At 37.8% G+C, this 24415-nt stretch overlaps 1 protein-coding gene across 4 annotated transcripts in view; it reads right to left on the reverse strand.

Moving 5' to 3' along the window:
- Window positions 1–456: 456 nt before the first annotated feature.
- The window catches only part of Aass (aminoadipate-semialdehyde synthase), a 56752-nt gene continuing 32793 nt past the window's right edge, over window positions 457–24415 (reverse strand). For 2 of the 4 annotated variants that reach the window (XM_015488282.2, XM_048786043.1), the window contains exons 14-24: window positions 22242–22363; window positions 21743–21869; window positions 19015–19125; window positions 18809–18917; window positions 17943–18083; window positions 12365–12532; window positions 5595–5690; window positions 3861–3976; window positions 3128–3216; window positions 2427–2603; window positions 457–999 (exon numbers count right to left, since the gene is read on the reverse strand). In XM_015488282.2, coding sequence (XP_015343768.1) covers window positions 881–999; window positions 2427–2603; window positions 3128–3216; window positions 3861–3976; window positions 5595–5690; window positions 12365–12532; window positions 17943–18083; window positions 18809–18917; window positions 19015–19125; window positions 21743–21869; window positions 22242–22363 — 1375 coding nt within the window. In that variant the 3' untranslated portion in view covers window positions 457–880. Of the gene's footprint in view, window positions 1000–2426; window positions 2604–3127; window positions 3217–3860; window positions 4014–5594; window positions 5691–11672; window positions 12056–12364; window positions 12533–17942; window positions 18084–18808; window positions 18918–19014; window positions 19126–21742; window positions 21870–22241; window positions 22364–24415 lie in introns of those variants that run through there. The other 2 variants (XM_048786044.1, XM_048786045.1) reach the window with 2 other exon arrangements.

Below are 24415 nucleotides of genomic sequence, written 5' to 3' on the forward strand. Positions count from 1 at the left end.
AAAAAAATGTGGCATTTATACACAATGGAGTATTACTCTGCATTAAAAAATGACAAAATCATAGAATTTACAGGGAAATGGATGGCATTAGAGCAGATTATGCTAAGTGAAGCCAGCCAATCCCTAAAAAACAAATGCCAAATGTCTTCTTTGATATAAGGAGAGTAACTAAGAACAGAGTAGGGACGAAGAGCAGGAGAAGAAGATTAACATTAAACAGGGGGGAGGTGGGGAGGGGGGAGGGTGGAGGATGGGAAAGGCAGCGGAGCACAACAGACACTAGGATGGCAATTTGGAAATCAATGGATGTGAAACTGATGTGATTCTGCTATCTGTGTATGGGGTGAGGGGGGGAGTTCATAACCCACTTGAATCAAAGTGTGGAATATGATATGTCAAGAAATTTGTAATGTTTTGAACAACCCACAATAAAAAAATTTAAAAAAAAAAAAAAAAAAAAGGTTTGTAGATAAATAAAGATATCTAACAATCACTTTAAAATATAAAAATATAAGTATATGAGAAATTTTTCTGATTAAAACAGTAAAACTTCATTTGCTGATTATAGGAAAATATGTTCTTATAAGAAAAAAGAAGCATAATAAATTAACATATGATGATTATCACTTTTACATATATATATATATATATGAAAAAGTACATGATAGAATTACTAATTTTCTCTGGTAATGACAAACATTCTCCTATTCTAAAAAATTTCATTTTAAAATAGAGATTTGCATTTCAAAAGCCATTGTATTAACTTAATCAAAATATATCATGCTTTATACTTTATAAAATAGCATATTAACAATTATATTTATCACACAAACGTTGAGAGTTGTGTTGTTTGGGAAGATAAAAATAATAAAATTCCCAATTATAGCTTGATTGTGCTCTGTGTAGTATATATAATGCCTTCTGCTTTAATCCGATCCAAAATGGGCCCATAGATCTCCTTTGAGAAGGGCCCCATCAGGCCTTTGGCTTCAATTTCACCTGGAAGAAAATAAAAGTGTGATTATCATTTCAAGGATGGTGCTAAAAGTTAATTTCCCCAGCAAAAGGGAAGGTATCACCCCAGCAATAATCTCAGCATAATAGATGGTCAGAAGCCTGACATTAAAACAGCTGCTTATATGTTCCCTGCTAGACTATTACTTTGTCAAGTCACTGTAAGAAAAAGGGACGAATTTTGGATTGAAAACATAGCTGAACTCAGTGTCATTAACTGCATTAATTCCTGCCAGAATGAACAGAAACCAATCTGATTATTTGACCACTAGTACCTGTTAGGATGGCTGAAACAGTAAGTCTGGGCACTTTTCATAACTTCCATGATGACCCTAGCCTTTATGGCTTCTTCACTGTGGTTCCTCAAAGACCAAGTGAGTAGTTTAATTTGACATTATCTGATATGATTTGTAGATATGTTTGCTCATTATTTCACATTTACACATATTGATGTTTTTCACTCCCTTCCTTCTTTCATACAGGCCAAATGGAGTATCATATTCAGAGGTAATGCTTAATCATATTCAGAGGTAATGCTTATTGAATGTATATGTGATCATAAGGGGAAAGTGGAGAGTTAAAATTTGAATTCATTTATAGAGGGTTCCAGATTTCAGGTGGTTTGACATATTGGGATTTTCAACGTTATCATGGTGTGTTCAATATAAATCAATGCATTTATATGGAATAGACACATGTGATATAAATAATACTTAGGATCTTTATCTTTTCTCAGGCTAGTGATATGCCATATGATACTCTCATGCAATGCTGGGCAGCAGCAGCCAGCTACAGCTCCCTGTCAGCCATGAGATCTCCAGAGTGAATACCTGATACTCTACAGTAAACTGAGTTGCTAAGTTGATGTTCATTAGGTTAGGTGTAGTCGACGCATTTTCAACTTAAGACATTTTCAACATACAATGAGTGCATCAGGATGAAAGCCTGTGGTAAATCAGGAAGCATCCATAATCTTAAATACTAGGTACAGACAACATGCTGAAATACAAAGTTAATAAACTATGGTTCATAAAGGAAGGAAATTAACATTCCCTTGTGGGTCCCTGTATGTTGCAGGAACTTGATATGTTATTTCACTCAAACGTGACAATAGCCTTATGAATTAGGGATAGCAATACCCACTTTCAAGATGAGGAAAGTACTCAGAGGTGCTGAGTAAATGATAACCCATCACAACTATCTTATGACTGGGCTGGGTGGAAATTAGGTCTTACTCCAAAGCCTATACTCTTCCCTCTCCACATGGTGACCTCCCAGTAAGGGATCTTCTCAGATAGCTCACTTTCAGTCAATGCCAGTGTTATGCTCAAGAGTAATTATCTGATGTCCAGCACTGAATGACTTGAAGGTGATATGAAGACAGATTCAGCCCTTAAGTGAACAGAACTTACCATTAAGCAACATTTTGGCTGCCATGGCAGTGGGTAACCCCACAGTTTTAGCCATTGCTGAAAAGCCATTGAAGTCTCCATAAACCACAAGATCAATAGTTTTATTTTCTAAATGTCCAGAAGGATGTCTGATTCCAAAGCTGTCTCTCATCACAATCATGTCTTTTTCCTCAGGGCCTTAAAAAAAATACAGACATTTAAAAATGCCACTATAACTCAAATAACTCATTATAACTCAAATATTATGTCTCATTTCCTGCCTGACCCCTTGTCCTCTCACAAACTTTCCTTCCCATTGCATATGGTCATTAGACCATTATCCTTCTGTTTTTCAGACCCAAAACCAAGGGAAAAAAACTCAAGGAAATTAAAACTCTGATCATGTTCTTTTGTTGAGGTCATGATCACTGGCTGTGCAGTCACAAGGACAGTGCTGTAGAGGCCACATACACAATTCCAAAAATGCTCCTTAAGCATTTCCTAATAAGTTATAGTAAAGCTATTTTTGTTTCCTTTCCCACAGTATTTAAGTTCATTCTTACCTAAAAATCCTCACACTCTGGAAAAACAGCTCAAGTGTCCTTTCCCTCACATCCCATCTCCCTATTTCTACTGCTTGGTTCCAGCCTGCCAATCTACTCCTCTAATTCTATTGTATGACTTGTCCTTAGGGATACTTCTCTATGACCCCCACAGAGTACCATAGGAGAGCTTCAAGGCCAAATGCTTGGAGAGGGCGTCCACAATGGAGTCAGCCTGGGGGACTTGATCATCCCCAAGTAAGCCCAACCTGAAAAGTACAAGAAGTGGCTGCTTTAATTCAAGCCCTATACATGTTCTTATTTGGGAAGCAGAATAGAGAGTCACAAATTTTATCTCAAAAGGACAGAATTGCAAGGTAACTGCCCAAGTTCTAGATCTCTCCTAAATTATAAAATGATGATGTTTTAACCTTTTGGAGTCCTCCCCAGACTACCCCAGAGATTGCTCCTTGCAGCAGAGCAGAAATGATGCATTGTAGATCCACATTGTAAAAAAAGCTTTTTGTGAGATTACAGATTAGCTGCTCCACTTTAAGTGTACCTGCATAATGCACAGCAGTTATGTGAATAAACATTTTAAAGTATTGGGGGGATACTCAGAGAATCTCCTACAGGAAAGCAAAATTGTACCATTTTATTCAGGAATGAATGAGAAATTTTTCAAAATGAATATTTTCCAAATTTTAGTGTCAGTGAGTTCTTCTATTCACCTACTTTTTATCCTCATATGAACATGCAGTAATCTCTCCACAGTGGACCAACATTAGAGCAGTTAGTTAACCCAAGGCAGATGCAAAATGCTCGGTTGTATCTTTACCTTTCTTTGACTAGAAAGGACCAAGTAATCATTGGTCCAATATATTTTGCTCTAACTTGAATGGGGAGTGCCTACCATTCAGCAGCCTCCAGCTGACTTTTGTCCCCTCCCAGTTTCTTGAGGACAGCTTCCTTAAGCATATCACACGTGGAGGAGCGTGAAATCCCAACTAGGTCACAGAGGAGTTGTTTCTGATTAGAAAAATAAAGATAATGAATCTGACAATATCATCCTACATGTATACATGACTACACAACCAGTGTGATTCTACATCATGCACAACCAGAAGAATGAGAAGTTTTACTCCATTAATATATGATGTGTCAAAGTGCATTCTATTGTCATGCATAATTAGAAAAAAAATTTTAAATGAGGAAAAAAGATAAAAATATAAGTTCCTGATAAAATGAGCTGAGAAATTATCCTATTAAGACATTGAACTCAAAGGTACTTCAAATTTTTAAGTTAGAAACAGCAATGTGCATGCATCTGCACCCCTACACATCTATGCATGGTATTCCAGAATGATATTTCAGTGGTAAACACTCAATACTAAGTAAAGGAAATGCCAGCATATTTCCAGCTTTCATATATCCTCTCCATCACATTTTTCGCCCACTCTTCCCCAACCTCCAGCAGTCAATTTTGGCCAGGATAAAGCGGAAGTGACTTGGCTCTGTGGTTGCCAATAGCAACCAGAGTGCTTCTGTAGGTTCAAGAGATGAGAAAGAACTAGCAGGTATAAAAAAAAAAATCTCAGTGGCCACAGCTTTTTCTACTTTCTAAACAAAACTTTTACCAGGCTCCCAAAGGGAAAGTCATGTTTTAAATCGGGGGTCAAAAAGTTGGTTCACAAGCCAAATGGGGCTCATCACATGTTTCATAAATAAGAATTTTATTAGAACACAGTCATGCCCATTGATTTATGTGTTGCCCATGGCAGAACTGAATGGTTCCACAGAGACTATCATCTAGCCCATAAAGTCAAAAATTTTTACAGTCTAATCCTTTACCAAAAAAAGTGTGTAAACCGCTGTTCTAGACTACAGTGATCAAACATACTGGATCCACCCTAAGAATGCCTGCACCACCCTCTGCAACCTAGCTGCCTCAAACACAGGTTCTCTCTAAAGATATTTACTCATTACTATCCAACAGGTAAATTTATGATAGGTAAAACTTTAATTGAAAGGTTTACAGACGCACAAAATTACTACATTGAAAACATTGGTCCTCTTCCCCTGTGGTACATTTCTGTTGGCATCTCTGCTGAAATATGGGCACATTCGTGTAAATTGAATGATCAGCTGGTAACAAGCTAACACTTTACATTCAGTTCCACGCCTCCAAAGTCCCTTCCAACTCTAAGATCAAAGATATGGACATAAACTGAGTAACTAAAACTCAAATTAGTCATGGTTATGAATGGCCAAGTGAGAGGATTGGCGGGATTAGGGGTTAGGAGTCTAAAACTCTGTGATACAACAGCATCTCTTCTGGATTATCATATTCAAGGGCCCAAGTGACTCCTGCTACCATTATACAGTTGGAGGATCTCAGAGCCCAAAGCAGAGAACAAGTAGGTCTATTTTCAGAGCTCGGAGGAGTGATCCAATGGTACAAGCTAACATGGAAAATAGGCTTGGTGTGTCAATCCCTGGCCTTCTCCATCCTTCAGTAGTGGTGAACAGAAGGAGACCTTTAGGGCAAGGATTTTTCTTCCTACTTCAGCTGTCAACTGCACATCTGATCATTTCAGAAGGCTTTTCTGAAGAGCAGCAGACAGCACACAATTCCCAAGTGACTTACCCAGGTGAGAGGGTTGGCCTCAGGTCGAAGAGCAGGATATTCTTCTCTGTTGATCAGACCCAGTTTTACAAATCCATTCAGAGCTTTGGAATATCCCTGAAACAAGAATTAGTAATCAGCATAAGAAATTTTTCTCTTATAAGAAAACAACTTTCAAGATTTTTTGAAAAGAGGATCTATCTTTGTAATTAATTTAGAAAACAGACTGAAAATAGTCATTTGTATTGCTGATATGAATACAATAACCTCCAAGCTCAAACCAATCAGTAGTGTCATAAAAATTCTACTCGTTTATATAAAATACCTTGCAAAACTTGGGCCTTTATTTCTGTTTCCATGACTAAGTGAGTGGTACTTTCGGACAGCATAAGGGCAAATTTCCATGTACAATATATAGATAGATTCAGTTCAGCAGACTGTCATTTAATAGAACAGTCAGTTTTGCTCTTTCTTATCATGGAAGAAGTAACTTATGGGAATATTCTCCAAAGCACATAATCCATTCTACTGATTAAGAACTACTACCCTAAAACATATAGGGCAAAGGAAGAAAGGTTGAGAATCGAAGTTTCTAAAATGTGGATATGATAATACCACCACTCACATTAAAGTTCTGCATATGTCCTTCAGGTTACATCTGAAGTCCTTGGTATATTATATAAAACTCATCACAATGTGTCCCTGCAGCCTGACTCTCCATCTCTAACCATCCCTAAACATCTGGGCTCTTCTGCACCTGTAGCTCCTGAGTCTGCAACATGTTAACCACCTCTCTTCACCTGTGGAATTCCTGCTCTTCCCTTGGATCCAACTCTGAAACCCCAAGTGAGTGGGCATTCCCTTCCCTGAATTCCATAGTCTTTGTACTACCTCCACTGTGGCAATTAATACGTTATTCTGTGTCTGTTCATCTGGACCATAGGCATAGAAAGCAGGAAATTATATTTAATTATATTTATTATATCATCACAATATATTACTGAGTGTATACCCTTTATTCTCACACCCTCACACCATTTTCCTACATTCCAGCATTTCATTCTGCAAAAGGAGAGCAAATGACAGAATAATATTTTTGATTGACATATTAGGTCAAACAAACAACAACAACAAAAAAAAAAAAAAAAAAACAGTCTTGTTCTGTGTGCAAATCAGGGGGGAATGTGAGGCCTGAAACAGGGAACTCAGTAGCTGTTCCAATAACAGCTCAAGGATAAAGAGAGAGGAAAGTAATGTTGGGAAGCAACAAAGTTTTTAATATAAATAATAGTTCCTGGTAGCCATCAGAGATCTCATCATTAAAAGTGCGGTCAACTGGTAATTTTCATATTTCTGCAAGGTTGTAATATTCTAGCTATTCAAAGAGGAAAAACAAAACAAAAAAAGGAACATGCAAGTTTGCTTCAATGATCTGACAGGTACTAAGGATTTCTTAATATCAGAAATATAGGTTTTGTTTTGTTTTTATTTTTGCAGTGCTGGGACTGAACTCAGGGCTTCATGCATGCTGGACAAGAGTTCTCCCACTGAATCACATCCCCAGCCCCAGGAATAGTTTTATGGAGACCTCCAGAAATGAAGCTACTTTACAGACTGTCTTCAATAAACACTGAGCAAAACTGCTGGCACATTGCAGGGGCTGAAGCGTCAGAGATGAAAAACTTAATTCCTATCCATGAAGAAACTGTGGACCAGCAGAGGGTCAGATAAGACAGAAAAAATGATGCCTGGCAAACAAATAGTGATTATTGATATAAGTGACCACTGATGACCAAGCTACCATAGAATATTATTGGTGCTATGACAGAGGTGGACACAGTTATGGGAGCACAAAGGAGCAGAAATTGGCATAAACGAGAAAGGGGTGGCTCAAGGGCAAGGAGTTAGGAAGATCCCAGAGAAAGGTGTTATCACACTGGGTCTGGAAGGACAGCAGGTGACAGGCAGGCAGAGGATGTCCAAGGCCTCCCTGTCATATTTGAATGACAGCGTCTCATCTCCAGCCCTAGAGAGTATATTTGGGTTGCTGAAGGTTACCATAGCTTGCTCAGGGCAGTCCTCAAGACAAACACTGCAACATCTTCCATGGTCAGGGGTTCCATGGACTTAGCTCTCATTCAAACACATTGAGGGTTTTAGTCAATACTTAAATCTATTAAGATCCTTTATTCCTAACTCTGCATGTTTAGCAAAAGACTATACTGAAAGCTCTCCAGAAATTCTAACTCCTGGACTCCACCTCCAAAAATGTTACTACCACATAGAACTAATTGAAGAAAAACAGATCAAGAAATCTTCCAGAGCAGGGGATGGCATGACTAGTTCACACAAGAATTTCTGCTGTGCCTACAGGCTTGTTGGGGAGCCAGGGCTTTTAGGTCTCTTAGGACATTATCACTGACATCTTGTTTAACTTTGGACAATGAGCACATCAGAGTATGACTGCCACCCTGCCCTCTGGGAGCTTATAATCTTTTGGGGGAGACAATAAAAATACACATATAAACAAAACTAACATGCTAGGAAGTAAATATTGGGAGACATAAAACCAATAGATGTTCCAACAAGTAAGAAATAAAATGGTTATCTTTTCTTTAAAAAATAAATAAATAAATAGAGGCTGTGCGTGTAGCTCAAGTGGTAAGGTGCTCACCTACTATGCACAAGGCCCTCAGTTCAATCCTGAGAACACAAAAAATAATAATAAATAAATAAATAGGAGTATGAACCTGGCAGACATTATGCTAGGTGAATGAGTCAGACAAAAAAGAAAAACACTGTATGATCTCACTTATATGTGAAATCCTTTTTTAAAAAATATCAAATATCAAATATGCACAGATAAAGAATAACAATGGTCACCAGGATCCTCAGGCAGCAGAGTGGCCAGGAGGGTGTTGGAAGGGGACAGAATGGGGAAGAAGTTGAACTACGGATGCAAAGCAACAGATAAAAGGATGAAGCTCCCAAGTTCATGGCCACACAGAGCTCTGAATATCAGTTTATTTTGGATACCAGCAGATGTAATAAGTTAAGGATCTCAATATGAAATCAACCTGGTTTTAGGATGGGCCCTAAATCCAATGGCTGGTATCTGAAGGAGGAGACGAGAGAATACTGAGGATGGCATGAAGACAGAGGCAGAGAGGGAATGATATGACCACATGCCAAACCTCCAGGAAGGGGCCAACCCTGCACACACCTTGATTTCAGACATCTGGCTTCCTGAACAGTAACAGAATAAATTTCTGTTATTTTAAGCCATTCAATTTATGGAAATATGCTAGGAAACTATTACAGCGCTTATCCTGATCCAATTGGATCCAATTGATCCAAGCAATTTATTGAGCAGCTACTATGTAGGTACGATGCAACTGCTCTTTTGTGATCAATAAATAGGTGACGGACATTTATTTTTTTTAATTGTTGGTGGTTCAAAACATTATATAGTTCTTGATATATCATATTTCACATTTGATTCAAGTGGGTTATGAACTCCCATTTTTACCCCATATACAGATTGCAGAATCACATCGGTTACACATCCACTGATTTACATATTGCCATACTAGTGTCTGTTGTATTCTGCTGCCTTTCCTATCCTCTACTATCCCCCCTCCCCTCCCCTCCCCTCTTCTCTCTCTACCCCATCTACTGTAATTCATTTCTCCCCCTTGTTATTTTTTTCCCTTTCCCCTCACTTCCTCTTGTATGTAATTTTGTATAACCCTGAGGGTTTTCTTCATTTCCATGCAATTTCCCTTCTCTCTCCCTTTCCCTCCCACTTCTCATCCCTGTTTAATGTTAATCTTCTTCTCATGCTCTTCCTCCCTACTCTGTTCTTAGTTACTCTCCTTATATCAAAGAAGACATTTGGCATTTGTTTTTTAGGGATTGGCTAGCTTCACTTAGCATAATCTGCTCTAATGCCATCCATTTCCCTGTAAATTCTATGATTTTGTCATTTTTTAATGCAGAGTAATACCATTGTGTATAAATGCCACATTTTTTTTTTATCCATTCGTCTATTGAAGGGCATCTAGGTTGGTTCCACAGTCTTGCTATTGTGAATTGTGCTGCTATGAACATCGATGTAGCAGTGTCCCTGTAGTATGCTCTTTTTAGGTCTTTAGGGAATAGACTGAGAAGGGGAATAGCTNTTTTGATTAACTTTGGCTTGAAATCTATTTTATTTGATATGATATGGACACTCCTGCTTGTTTCCAAAGACCATATGAGTGATATGATTTTTCCAACCTTTCACCTTCAGTCTATGTCTTTTCCTATGAAATGCATCTCCTGTAGGCAGCATATTGTTGGATCTTTTTTTATCCACTCTACTAGCCTGTGTCTCTTAATTGGTGAGTTTAAGCCATTAACATTTAGGGTTATTATTGAGATACGGATTGTTCTTCCAGCCATATTTGTTTATTTATGTTACTTAACATGGTTTGTTTTTCCTCTTTGATTATTTTTTCTCATTACTGTACTACCTCCCACTGTTGGTTTTCATTGTTATTTTCCATTTCCTCTTCCTGTAATGTTTTGGCGAGGATGTTTTGAAGAGATGGTTTTCTAGCTGAAAATTCTTTTAGCTTTGTTTATCATGGAAGGTTTTAATTTCATCTTCCATCCTGAAGCTTAATTTCGCTGGATACACAATTCTTGGCTGGAACCCATTTTCTTTCAGCGTTTGAAATATGTTGTTCCAGGACCTTCTAGCTTTCAGAGTCTGTGTTGAAAGTCCAGCTGTTATCCTGATTGGTTTACCCCTAAATGTAATCTGCTTCCTTTATCTTGAAGCTTTTAAAATTCTCTCCTTATTCTGTGTGTTGGACATCTTCTTTATAATGTGTCTAGGTGTGGATCTCTTATGATTTTGCACATTCGGCATCCTGTAGGCTTCTAGGATTTGGGATTCTGTCTCATTCTTCAAGTCTGGGAAGTTTTCTCATATTATTTCGTTGAACAGATTGCTCATTCCTTTGGTTTGGACCTCTATACCTTCCTGTATCCCAATGACTCTTAAGTTTGGTCTCTTTATGTTATCCCATATTTCTTGGATGTTCTGCTCATGGTTTCTTAAGAGTCTTGCTGAGCTGTCTATGCTCTTTTCAAGTTGAAATACTTTGTCTTCATAGTCTGATGTTCTATCTTCTAAGTGTTCTACTCTGCTGGTAGTATTCTCATTTGAGTTTTTAAGTTGGTTTATTGCTTCCTGCATTTCTAGGATTTCTGTTTGTTTTTTATAACCTCTATCTCCCTCTATAGTTGATCTTTTGCTTCTTGGATTTGTTTATGTAATTCATTGTTGAAGTGATCTTTCATTGTCTGATTTTGCTGTCTAATGTCTTTCTTGAGACTCCAGATCATCTGAAGCATGTAAATCCTGAATTCTTTATCTGAAATTCCATCTGCTGCAGCTATTACCTCTTCTAAGGTTGAGTTGACCTGCATTGCTTGTGGTCCTTTCTTTCCTTGTCTTTTCATACTGCTTGCGTTTCTTTCTGCTTGGTGAAACTGTTGTGTTCTTGAATTTCCCCCCTATATATTTATATTGCTCTTGTATAGTTGCAAAGTCTCCCTTGCAGGGTCGGGTGGCAGCTGTGCTCCTCCTCCAATTGGGGTGATCTGTCTACCACGTTGGCGGGCCGCTGGGCCTGTTCTGCCAGTCGGTCACAGGTCTGCCTACCTTGCAGGCGCGGGTGGCTGCTCTGCTCTGCCCCTCCTCCAATTGGGGTGATGTGTCTACCACACCGGCGGGCTGCTAGGCCTATTCTGCCAGTCAGTCTCAGGTCTGCCTACCTTGGTAACGGACATTTATATTTTTTCCTCCTAGAATGTGTTATCCATTGGGTGGTCTAAAAACATTCCAGGGCTGGAGTTTTGGCTCAGTGGCAGAGTGCTTCCCTGGCATGTGTGAGGCTGTGGGACCCATCCTCAGCACCACATACACATAAAACAAAATAAAAGATCCATTGACAACTAAAAAAATACTTTTTTTTTAATTTTTTATTGTTGGCTGTTCAAAACATTACATAGTTCTTGATATATCATATTTCACACTTTGATTCAAGTGGATTATGAGCTCCCATTTTTACCCCATATACAGATTGCAGAATTACATCAGTTATTTTATTTTAAAATACTTTAAAAAATTCCTGGTGTGCTTTGGGGAAGTCCCTGTCACCCTGTCCCTTTCCCCAGCTCCAATCCAGATGTTTCAAATGAGACTGACTCCATCTTCATCAATATTGAATATCATAGATCAAAATATACTTTTATTCTACCAACATCGGAGATAAATCCCAGCTAAAGAGACAAAAAAATGCATTTTTAATGATTAGAAAGATGAGCTTTTATATTTCCACTGGATTTGACAGAGTGCAAGAAGTAAAGCCCCTGCCATCCGCCTGCCACTGTGTGGAAATCGGGACTGCAGGGAATCCTGGCGAAAAGGGCTGGGGAACAAAGAGAAATTGAGTCCTGGTGAGGCCACATGGCCCCCAAATCTCACAAACCTGAACCTTCTTGCCCCTGACTGCTAATAAGGCATTATATTTTCCTTTGTGATTTTGAGTTGACATCTGACATTCTAAAACTGTTAATCAAAAGAGAAAAGAGGCACATTCTAAAACTGTTAATCAAAAGAGAAAAGAGGCTGTGATTTGGTTTTTCATCTCAATTACTTTGATTAATAAGGGAAATTAAGTATTCACACACTTACATCAAAACTGGCAAGGTGTTTAATCTACAATACAGTTGCTTACCTTATACCTCAGTGTGCCCCGCAGCAGCGTGTGGGCAGACGGAATGCCGTAGATCTCAGCATACCTGGTACTGTCTCTATTGGGATACCCTTCCAGATTCAGTCCCGGGAAGTAATCCATGGAAGTGACTGCTTCCAAAAAGGACACCCCTCCTGTGACATTCACGACCTGAGAACATTGAAGAGGTGCAGGTGGGGTTACAGCAGAGCTTGTCCCCCTCTGGGTTCATCTGCATCAACTACCCCAAAGAAACAGAAGTTTAAAAAATAAAATTTTAATGAAACCATCGTAATCAGCATCCCAGAGTCAAGCTGTTTCACTGTTACCATAATTTTATAAATTTTTCAATAAACTTATGAATTATGGTAACACTAAGGCAAAAATAACAGATACTTATTTAAATGGCTTCTATGTTCAAATCGAAATGGTAATTTTTTTGTTGTTGTTTTCACTCTCACACCCTCTTGAATTCCATGTCAGGCCTGAGTCATACATTCCTTTCACACAGCTAGCATTTATTGAGCAGCTACTATGTATGTCCAGGGATCACACAAATTGTGGAGAGAATAAGGACAGTGATGAGTAAGATGTAATATCTGTCTTCCATCTACTCTTTTTCTCATTGAAAATTAACTATATGTCTATCCAGTACCTGGAACCATGAAGTAGCAACTACAAAGAGCTCACAGCCAGACCAGTACATAAAACTTTGTGTACATGTTAGAGGGCGGGTGAGGTTGTGAGGAGACCTCCCTTCACAACAAAGACAATGCTGAGAGCATACAGTGAAACTCAAATAAGTACTACCCATAATCTTATGGCCGATGAGAAGTTAATCATGGATTCCCAAGCTCTTTAATATCTCACGACATCTTTTACCTGTACCTCTTCCCACACGCACATTCAAAATGCAGTAAAGCTGCATGACCAATGTAATTCTGTAATATGTACACTCAGAAAAATGAGAAATTATATCCCATCTGACTCAAATGTATGATATGTCAAGATCATTGTACTGTCATGTGTAACTAATTAAAACAAATTAAATAAATAAATAAATAAAAGGCAAGTGGGAAAAATGCAGTAAAGCTCTTTTGTTTTGTTTTGTTGCTTGGTTTTGTCTTTATTTTAATTGGAGGACTACATTTTCTTTTAGTTTGTGAGGTTTGTGGTTATCTGAGAGATAATGGAAAGAATTCTGGAGTGATAAAATCAGGGCTGAGACTTCGGGTCAGGGATCCTAGTGAGCTGGATTTTGTCCTGGCTGCACAGCGAGCCACCATCTCTGACCACATCTCTAAAACTGTACACTCGACAAGGCACAAAGAGGTTTCCAGGGAGCCTCAGGACGAACTCAAAGGAATTTTCCCAAAGGCAATGCTTTGGCTACACTTAATTATTCCCATAGTTATTTGCAGATGGGCTCCACATGTGCCTTAACATGAACAATCAACACCTCATCTCAATATGGCGGAAGACCAGGAGGAAAAGGGCTGCCCAGACTGCAGTGTCAGGATGGGCAGAATCTCTCTGGTTAAAACGCTGTGCTGCTGTGAGAAATGCCTTCCATTTAATTTTCTTGTAACCCCTTCTGCGATGCACCACTAACATTTCCAGAGAGGCAATTTCTGTACTATTTGTTTAAAATAAATCTTCTGATATGATTCAAAAGTTTTTTAAAAATCAAATAAAGAAGGTAAATGTTGACGCTTAGGTTCTCCACATCCATTTCCCTTCTATAACCTATGGCAATTCCAAAGTTCTGTTTACTTATTTAAAGGTTAGGAAATTTTTAAAAAAGAAAAACTGAATAAAAATGATGAAAGATGAAAGTCCAGCATCTTACCAATGAGAAATAAATCAGCTAGTTCGTAAGTCCATCATGAATTCTGGGGAAGAAAATCAGGAACTGTAAACTGAATGGTATTGATTCATTTAGAGAGACTGACAGTTGGCTAAGCAACCAGATCCAGAAAATTACAGGGTAATCATTACCACTTGTATCAATTCAGAGTTGCATTTCTAGTGACATACCATGGGTTCAATAAACCCTGTCATGTTTAATATTTAAGTAATGACTTGAATGAAGACAGAAAGATGTATCTACTTCACAGAGAGTATGCATTTCATTTCTTTATTCTCTGATGATACTAACATCCAAGACCTACTCTCAGCAGAATCTGGCTCATCTCTCATTGATGTTGCAGGCCACTCTAAGTCCAAATGTTTTACACACACACACACACACACACACACACACACACACGCATACATCTCCTAGTCATTAAGAATCATTGTCAAATGTTTTATATCAAACATTCAAATAACCACAATCTGCTTCATCGCTAAGCAACAAGAAAATTTTTCCCTATATAATTAGTTTTTAGTTATTTATTTTTATTTGTTCTTTTTAGAAATACATGACAGTAGAGTATATTTTGACATGTTTATAACCACAGAGAGTATATCTTATCCTTATAGGTTTTCAGAAAGTCACCTACTTCTACTCTAAAGTCCTGGAAATCCTGACTGACAACTGATGTGATATGAAAATTGCTCAAGTGATACAACGAGGAATTTAACACAGGAAACATAGAGTCATTTATTCCAGGCCCATAGTATTTCAAGTGCCTTGGGTACCTTCTCTTCCATCTAGGCAATAGCATATTTGATAGAGGTAGAAACTGAGGCTCAGAGAGTCACCCATGAGCAAACTTGAAGCCAGGTCTATCCAACTCTAATGCCCATGTGCTTTCTACTTCATGACACGGCCCTCTTAATTGTGCTTATTTCTGAATGAGTATTTTGAAAAGATATTGACACAGTATATCACCTCCGATTGTGCCACCAGTGGAGTATCTGAGGAAAGTATGGATTGCTGTGGGCAGTGGGAGAGCCATAATTGTCCTGATTTCCTAAAGTCTACTGCAGTCAGGTGCTGGCAGGCAGGGGAAAGTGGGCTCCTAGAAAACTTAACCTTGAAGCTATGGTTGCAGAGAAAGCAGGTTTTACTTGAAGTATGTGTTTATCTGGGGTAGACTGGGAGAGGAAGCTGAAAGAGACCGTGACAAAGCTCTGCCATGTCCTGCCCAAATGTAAGACTGTCTTTCTTCCCAAGGCAGGAAAGCTAAGCACCACCTGTAGAGGAAAAGGAACTAGGAGAAGATGAATCACTGTCTCTAAATAGGTGGAAGGAAATCAGACTTGTTAGAAATCTGATTAGAATTGAGAAATAGTACCAGTGGCTGGAACTTACCACAAGGACATGAGATAATATGTCCTAACTCATTTTCTAATTGCTGGAAAAGTTTGACACTTCAATTTTAAATAGAAGCCAGAGAGGTCACTTGGCTCCCTCGGTAAGATTCTGCGTGTCATTTAAGGCTGGCTCTGTGGTGGAGGTGATGGAAGCAGAGTGGGTGGAGGGACAAGAATACAAGAGAGGTTTTAAGAAGTTTAACAGTCTGGCTCCAGAGACAGACTGGATACACTTGAGTTACTGAGTGACTAATAACAACGCCCAGAAAAATACAGACAATGGAGTGTTAAGTATCTGACATGTAATTGAATTCAGACAAAGGAGTGAATGGAAGACAGAGTGTCAGGAAAAGCTGTCCGCAAAAAACTTAAGCAGGACCTTGAAAAAAAAATGCTAAGAAAGAAAAGCATCATGTGTTTTCTTTTTCAAATTCCCCACAGTGTCAGGAAAATGTGAAAAAGCACTCCTTTCAAATTCAACAAATATGACTTCTGCTGCCGAGAATAACCTCTTGCTTTTCCTGAGCTCTCATGACCATTAATTTCTTTATTTTGCTGATATCTGCTAAAGACTGATGACATGCCTGTCAACCAGTTGTTAAGCACATTGCAATCTCTAGGATTTCACTGAGTCTTATTGCGGGAACCCTGCGAAGCTGATATTATTGTCCTCTTTAGACAAGAAGCCCAAAGTCCACCCAGCTCATGGCAGAACAAAACCAGGTCCATGGGTGTCCAATCCCTTGCTCCTTCCACTAGGCATTCTGCTGAGCCTTTCATTGGATCTTCCCTAGCATTGAGATAGCCTCCTGAAAATCAGCATTTTGCACAATTGAAGCAAGAATTTTTCTAGCTAGTCCTAGCATTTGTAAGAAACACAGGCCAATGTCCTTCCAAAATGCAAGAGGTGGAAGGAGCTGCTGAAATGCAACAGGAGGCAGACAGTAAGCAGCACATGAAAGGATGTGTGCACTTGGGAGAACATTGGTCTGAGATTCTGGCCCAAACCATAATGAATCATGGAACTGGAGAACTGGATGAAATTTCAGTGTTCATATCACACATGGAGAGACTGATATGCAATGGACTTAACCATTGCCTAGCCTTTGGTGACACTGTGAAGGAAGCCAGCACTTGGTTTCTTATTCTGAAGCATTCAGTATCTTTCCCACATTCGCCTAAAGTGCCCTGCTTATTTAGTAGGGTTCTAAATGAATCTATAGTCTGCTGATCACACTAGAATGTAGATGGACACTAGAATCAGTTGGGAAGATTTTTTTTAAATCCCAAAACTCTGGTGAATCAGAATCTTTAAGGATAGGACCCAGGTATCTGATATGCAGCCAAGTTTATGACCAAGATTTACATCATAGGCATGAAAGACCTGGCTGATGGGCAATGGAAACAATCAATAAGTCCAAACTATTGGGAGCCACATCCCAAATCATGCGATTTAATACTGGCTCAGCCGTTTGTGCCTAACTCTCTACAATTGACTTCTCCTTCATGGATTTGCTTCATAAAGGGAAGCGCCCTGCCTGAATGGCACCTTCTTATCCTTCCAGGCTGAGCTCAGCCTTCTCTCCATTGCTTTTCCTTCTTTCTCCACCGACCATTTCACCTAGGTTAGATCAGCTGCCCTCTGTGTATTTCTGTGGCATGTTGGTATACTTTAGAAATGCTTCTTCTTATATTATAGTTGTTTATTCCAGTGTCTATTGTTTCACTGATAGCAAGCAATCTAGGAAAAGGGGAAAGAAAAGGTTTTGGAGTCATTTAGAACTGGCTTTGAGTCCCTGATGATGACCTTGAACATCCTCTCTGAGACAATTTCCTTACATGAATTGGTAAAAATAATACTAAATTAGGAGAGTACTTATGTTCTGTTACACAGCAGCTAGGGATGAAATTGTACCGAGAGCCACCCCCATCAGTGGTGAGTTCTCTGAGGATGGGCACTGCATTCAGTGTGGCAGCCTTTGGTGCCTCATCCCACAGCCAACAACAGCAGCTACTCAGTAAATGCTGAAATAAATGCAAAGATGACCAGAATGTATGAGTGTAGAGATGAGATGTGAATTTCCAAAAGCAACTTGCAAGACGGCAAAAAGAGAAGAATGCGCACAGGCTTTGCTGGAAGGTAAGACCACACTAAATGGTACAGGAGATGTATGCTGGGAAGGAAGGGACAATGGGGGCGGGGGAGGCAGCAGAGCCATTGTTAGAGGACCTCGGCAGCAACTCAGGGAGAGAGAGTTTGGACTTTGTTAGGCAGTCATTGCAGGTTTGTATCTCTAAAGCTTTGAAGGTATTTCTTTACCTTTCCATTGAGCAGATAGGTGGCAGGCTGCATGATATTCATCAAAACGCCCACTGGACTCCAGCTAAATTTGTATCTCAAAGGGTTGTCTGAATGTTCAGGGGCTGGGATCCCACCACAGTAGGAAATGTAAGATTCAATCTGTAAATAAAAACATTAATGGATGAGGGAGAATAAAAAATAAGTTAGGGAGAATAATGAATTTAAATCATCAGTTGAGGGCAATGATATTCATGGGGTAAATCTGCTGTAAAGTTTTTCTTCTTTTGAAGTATTAAAGCTTTAAATATATGTCCTTAACATCAGACACTAATTGATTAACTAGTTATATTTGATAAACATTTAAAATAAAAGGGATATCTAGAGACAGTAACTAACATTTTGTTCATTTAAAAATGAACTTCTTATCAATTACTTCTTATCAATTCCAGTTCATATTAAAATTTACATGTATTTTTATATTCCAAAAATTAAAACAGTTAACATATTCAATAGTACTTTGTTATGTGCAAATATCTCATACTCCAACATAATGATGATATTCCAAAGACCCTTTTCTCACTTTCAAAAGTCAAACTATATTACAGAACCTCCAAAGCAGTCCATAAACCTCCATAAAGAATTTATTCTTTATGAAGCTAAAATATTGTAGTAATGTCCATTTTTTCTAAAAATTAGTTGCTACCCAAGACTCAGACATTGTTTTATATTTTTGACTGACGGCACAAAATTTTATTTGAAATTCCCCGGCAAAGAATGAGCTATAATGCAGCAGCATCATTCGTGACAATTATAGAAAGATTGTGTACACGAGAAACGACCTTTAATGTCTTTCTAAATGGACTTTGGGATTAAACTAGGCTCACCGTGGCTCCCACTTCTTTGGCCTTATCAATTGTTTCCATTGCCAACATGTGATCCAGCCCAGGGTCCAATCCCAATTCACCAATGACAGTGATTCCAGCATCCTCCACACTGCAAACAGGTGGAAAGAGGAACAACAAAAAGTTGGATATAAAGTGAAAACAAAGCCACAGAGCCACTTAATTTGTTGGAAATGGTTGGAACGCACCTCTTTTCCAGTTCTTTTAGGGCTGGTGTGATGTAGCTTGCAGTGATCATGTTAACTTTGCTTGCGACACATGCCTTGGCCACGATAGGATGCAACACGTAAGGCAACAGGCTTAAAAACAGAGGCAGAAACGAATAAGAAACTCTCTTTTCATTATGGATTGGATCTGGAATGTCCCCCCTAAAGTTGACGTGTTTCAGGCTTGCTCCCCAAATCAGCAATGTACAGAGGTGGGGCTTTGGGGAAGTAATTGGATGGACTCTGACCTCATCAGTGGATTAGTCCATTGATAGCTGAATAGACTGCTGAGAAGTAGTGAAAACTGTAGGCAAGTGGGACACAGTTGGAGGAAGTGGGTACCTGAGAGCATGCCTTGGGGACTGTGTCTTGTCCCTTCCCCTACCATCTCTCTGTTTCCTGGCTGTCATGAACTTCCTCTGTCCTGCCCTTTCACCATGATTTTCTGCCTCATCTCAGAGCCAAAGCAATGGACCCAGTCTACTATGGACCAAAATCTCCTGAACCCTGAGCCAAAACAAATTTTTCCCAAAGTTACTTTCCTCAGGTGTTTGTCACTGTTGCAAAAAGCTGACTAACACACACCCCCTTCCGACGCACCTTTATCTGTATGAACATTCAGTCCCATGGCACTTCTCTCAGAAATGACCAAGGACTCCCTGAGGTTCATAGAATAAATTCATCCTGCTGGCACATCTAAAAGCCTCCTTAGTGAACCTCACTTAACATCCATCTCTTCCCTCAGTCTGTTCATATGTTATATGGAAACAAAGGAGTAATTGTCATTCTTCACTCAAGGTCTAGATGGAAGGACTTCAGTTGATGTTGTTTTGATTTTTGGAAAATGGGATTAGAGCTGACCCCTCTTTTTGAAGGTGATATAATGGGCACTCAGTGGGACATAACTTGAGTCATTTGACTTCAACCCAATTAATCCAAAATGATTAAAAGTATCAGTTGTAAAAAACACACTCAAAATGCAAATGGATTTTCAAAGAAACTAACCAAATTTGATTACTATTTCATATTAAATCATTAAAAACTAAAATTTTAAAAATTAAAACCATTAAAATTTAATATATTATTATATTTGTTTGTAAAACATTTTTGCCCATTTTAGTTCTTAAACCCCTAACACTGTATTTATATCAAAATAACTTTTCCAACTTAAAAAATAATAAAGTTATTTAAGGAATAATACAGAATAATAATGTCTAATGAAATCACCACTATTCAGCATATAAAATTCACCAAGTACAAAAAAGTTAAACAAAAAACAGATTTTACTAAGGCTAACTGCTATTGAAGGCTACTAGTTTGCTTAATTTGAATTTTGAACATTAATAAATTGCCTTTATCCATTATCTTGTCATATTTTGCTTCAGATTCCCTTTGAAGTGTGTTTTATTATGTTATTTTCTTTTTGTTTTCTCAGAAAAATGGCATATTTAAGTATCCATGTGTGATAAGATAAATTATTTTGCTTTACTAAGGTTAGACTACTCAAGTTTGAATCAGAATTATTTATCATAGTCATATCATTACCAGACAAGATATATTTATCTTTAGTTAATTTTTGCTAAATAAAAATTAATTTATATAAAATATGTCTAATATGAGTAAACTTTTAAGTGCCCAAGGTGAGCCTATATTCAAAGATATCAAGAGGTAATGCATAACTTCCCACCTATAATTAGAATCACCTTTCATTCAATCTGTTTCCAAGTCTACTTTTTAAAATGGACATTACAAAACTTCCTCCAAAGATACAATTTGAATCTGATCTAACTATGGACATTATTAAGCAATCACTATCAGTAAGCAGGTAGTTTTTTTTTTTTTTTCTCCTACCTTGGAAAAATTGTATTCTAAGAATAAATCACTATTCTCATGACTTTGACATTCAAATCTAACACTGACCTCATGTATATCTATCAATCAATGTTAGATCTATAAAGTTCAATCTGCTTTTCTAAGTAGCAATAATCACTATATTGGAAGATATGTTCCCATGGTAAGACTCAAAATGTTTAAAGGAGAATCTCCTTTTCAATTAAGCTTTACAAATCCAGAAGAAAAAATAGACAAAAACATGAAATATGAATAACTCATGATCCAGGAATTCTACTTCAAGTTTAAAATCATCAGAACGTAGTCTATATGGTCACCAAGAAACAAACACTAAAATGTTTATAGCAGCATAATTCATAAATTCAAAATCCAGAAACAACCTAAATATCTACCAACAGTCAAATAAATAGCAATTGTATATTCATACAAAAGAATTCTACAGAGTCATGAGAATAAATAAACTACAATTCCAGACAATAACAAACGTTTCTCACAATCACAATGTTGAATAAAGGAAGGATTACTGGTTGAACCCAAGTACATCAAGGTTGGAAACAGACAAAACCTAATCTGTATGTTAGAAGCCAGAAGAACATTTACACTAGAGGACAAAGTTGATGAATGGGAAGTGACACAAAGAGTTCCTGGGGTACCACTCCCATTTGTTTCTTGATGTGGATATGTTCATTCTAAAAATTCACTGAGCTACAAGTTTTATGCACCTTACTGGATGCATATTTCAATTGAAAAGAGAACAGAGGAGCAGAGGAGAGAAGGGGAGAAGGAGAAAGACCAAGAGAAAATAAGGGAAGAGAAATAACAACCAAAAAGAAATATAGAACTCATTCTTTCCAAATACCTGATGACAAGATCCTGTGTTGCCACCAAGGAGCCCAACTTTTCTTCTTGTGTACAAATGTTCATGCTAACAGGCTTGATATTATATTTCTTGCTTAACTGTTTAATTTGATTCATCATGTCAGAGCCTATTTCAAGAATTAAAAAGTCCAATTTTTAGATTTCTTGCCACTGGACAAAGAGTAACATACAACATCTCCAAAAAATAATTTTAGAAAGAAAATTGTTATCTAAAATTTACATCACAACAGACACTAGTATGGCAATATGTAAATCAATGGATGTGTAACCGATGTGAATCTGCAATCTGTATACGGGGTAAAAATGGGAGTTCATAAACCACTTGAATCAAAGTGTGAAATATGATATATCAAGAACTATGTAATGTTTTGAACAACCAATAATAAAAAAATTAAAAAAAATAAATAAATAAAATAAAATTTACATCAGTTTTTCTTCTTCCAAAAAAAACAAAAACAAAAAAACGAGGGCTTATTTACCTACTGTTATTTCTATGTTTCTGTCTCTTGACAGGTATTCTAACACAGGTTCAGACACGTAGCCAGATCCAAGAACCAACACCTTTTTCTTGGTACTCATTGAAATTGATTGAACACGTTCTCTGTGGGGGGAAAAATAGGTGGGGGGTATCATTTAAAATCTTATGCATTATATATAGCAGAATCTTGCTGTCCCCAAAACAAAGCAAAACCTGGACTATGAGGAAATAATTTCTCCCACACTACTTAAATAAGAACTTGAACAGAAATTCCTTATACCAAGATCTTTCATTTCCATTTTAGATTTTGTAGGATGGAGACAGAAGCCTCACATCACTGAGATGTCCTGTGTGTGTCGACGTCCCATGCAGACACTGGACCACTTCTTGGCTTACTCATAACTCTAAGTTGGCTTTACAGTTTTTCCTTCAAGGGGATATGATTCAGTCGTGCTAAGGGCTTTCCTTTGGGACTTGATTTGAATCCTCACAACAGTGCAAAGAGACAATAATCTGAGATCACTATTATACACATTAGAAGTTGTTTTGCTATGTATCTTTAGGGTCATATGAGAACAGTCAAAATCATAGCTCTAAAATTACAAATGCAATGGCTTTACTGTAGAAACTTGAGGCTAATTCCAGGATGGAGTTTCATTTTCGAACAGTTTGTTCTGTTAGAATTCAAACCTTATTCTGGGAAAAAGCCTTTCTTTCCTACAAACAGTGATGAAGACATCGTTATAAACCCATTAATGCTTTGAATATGGAAGGTACTCATAAAGTGTCTTAAGAGAGAGAGAGAGAAAATTTTTTAATATTTATTTTTTAGGGTTTTTTTTGGTGGACACAACATCTTTTATTTGTATGTGGTGCTGAGAATCGAACCCAGCGCCACACGCATGCCAGGCGAGCACACTATCGCTTGAGCCACATCCCCAGCCCTCATTAAGTGTCTTTTGAATCAAATTCCCAAATATCAACATGAAACCATAGAGCTGGCCTAGTGCCAGAAGCTGTTTTAATCTTTAGGCCAGGATGTCTCTCAAATTATAAACCATGAATCTTTTCATTATTAACAAATGATAAATATAAATATAACATGTCCCTGCCTCTCTTCACTCACAACATATGCATATCACTAATGAGAAAAGATCTCCCTAACTGCTATTCCCATCCCATTTCACCTTCCAAAGAATCACCATTAATTGGTTACTATATAATCTTTCTATAACATTTTCTAAATTTTGTGTAATTAAAACTTTTTGATGTATAAATATAAAATGTTCAAAATATGTTTTAAAGCACTCATTCCTAGATTCTAACCCTGTTCACTTCTTCAGGATCCCCAAGCCCCTGGTTCCAGGTGAATGATCACTGGGCCAAGTGATGAAAAGAACACAAGAATCAGACAGGATTCAAACTAAGGTAAATTTTCCTTTCAAAATGCAATCTTCATTATCAGTCTCCTAGCACAAGAATTCATTGGGGAAGGTAGAAGGTGAAGTCCTAATAGTTGGAACCAAGGAGACCTGCTACTACATGAAATATGGTACATTGTGAAGATATTATTGTCATTGGTCATATTAGCTATGTGACTGGTGTAAGTAGTGAAAAAGGTAATCAGATAATGAGAATAAAAAGACAGAGGAAGCTGTAGGATACACCACGTGCAGTTGCCCCTCTAGGAAATTCTCTGATGGCATTATAGAGCTAGCTTCTTTTTAAAAATAATTAAACACTCTTTTGCCGGAATGCTTCATTGCTTCATTAAATAAAGCAAACCCATGTGCGAAAGACAAAACTTTGAAATACTTGATCTGGGCAGATCTTTTTACTCACTTCTTATAGGGAGAACCACTGAGCAAGACATATTTTTGTTTTCTCACTCTAGTTTCTCCTGAGAATTCAGTCACAAGCTATGTTTTTAAATGTGAAGAAACCAGTGGAGCAGATATAAATACAAACTAAGTGTAATCAGCTGGAGCAAATCAGAATATTCCAAAGAAGTGTCAATGTTTTCAGAATCCAAGAAGAAAGAAACAGGAGTCTCATCTGAATACCTAAGAGAACTATTATCTTAGGTAGATTTGCTAAAACATTATGTGGCACCTTCTTTCAAATGAGAATCCCTAGGGAAAATTACCTGTCACTATTTGCTTTGTTCACTATTTC

Source organism: Marmota marmota, unplaced genomic scaffold (genome assembly GCF_001458135.2).
Source record: "Marmota marmota marmota unplaced genomic scaffold, marMar, whole genome shotgun sequence".
NCBI classification, from domain to species: Eukaryota; Metazoa; Chordata; class Mammalia; order Rodentia; family Sciuridae; genus Marmota; species Marmota marmota.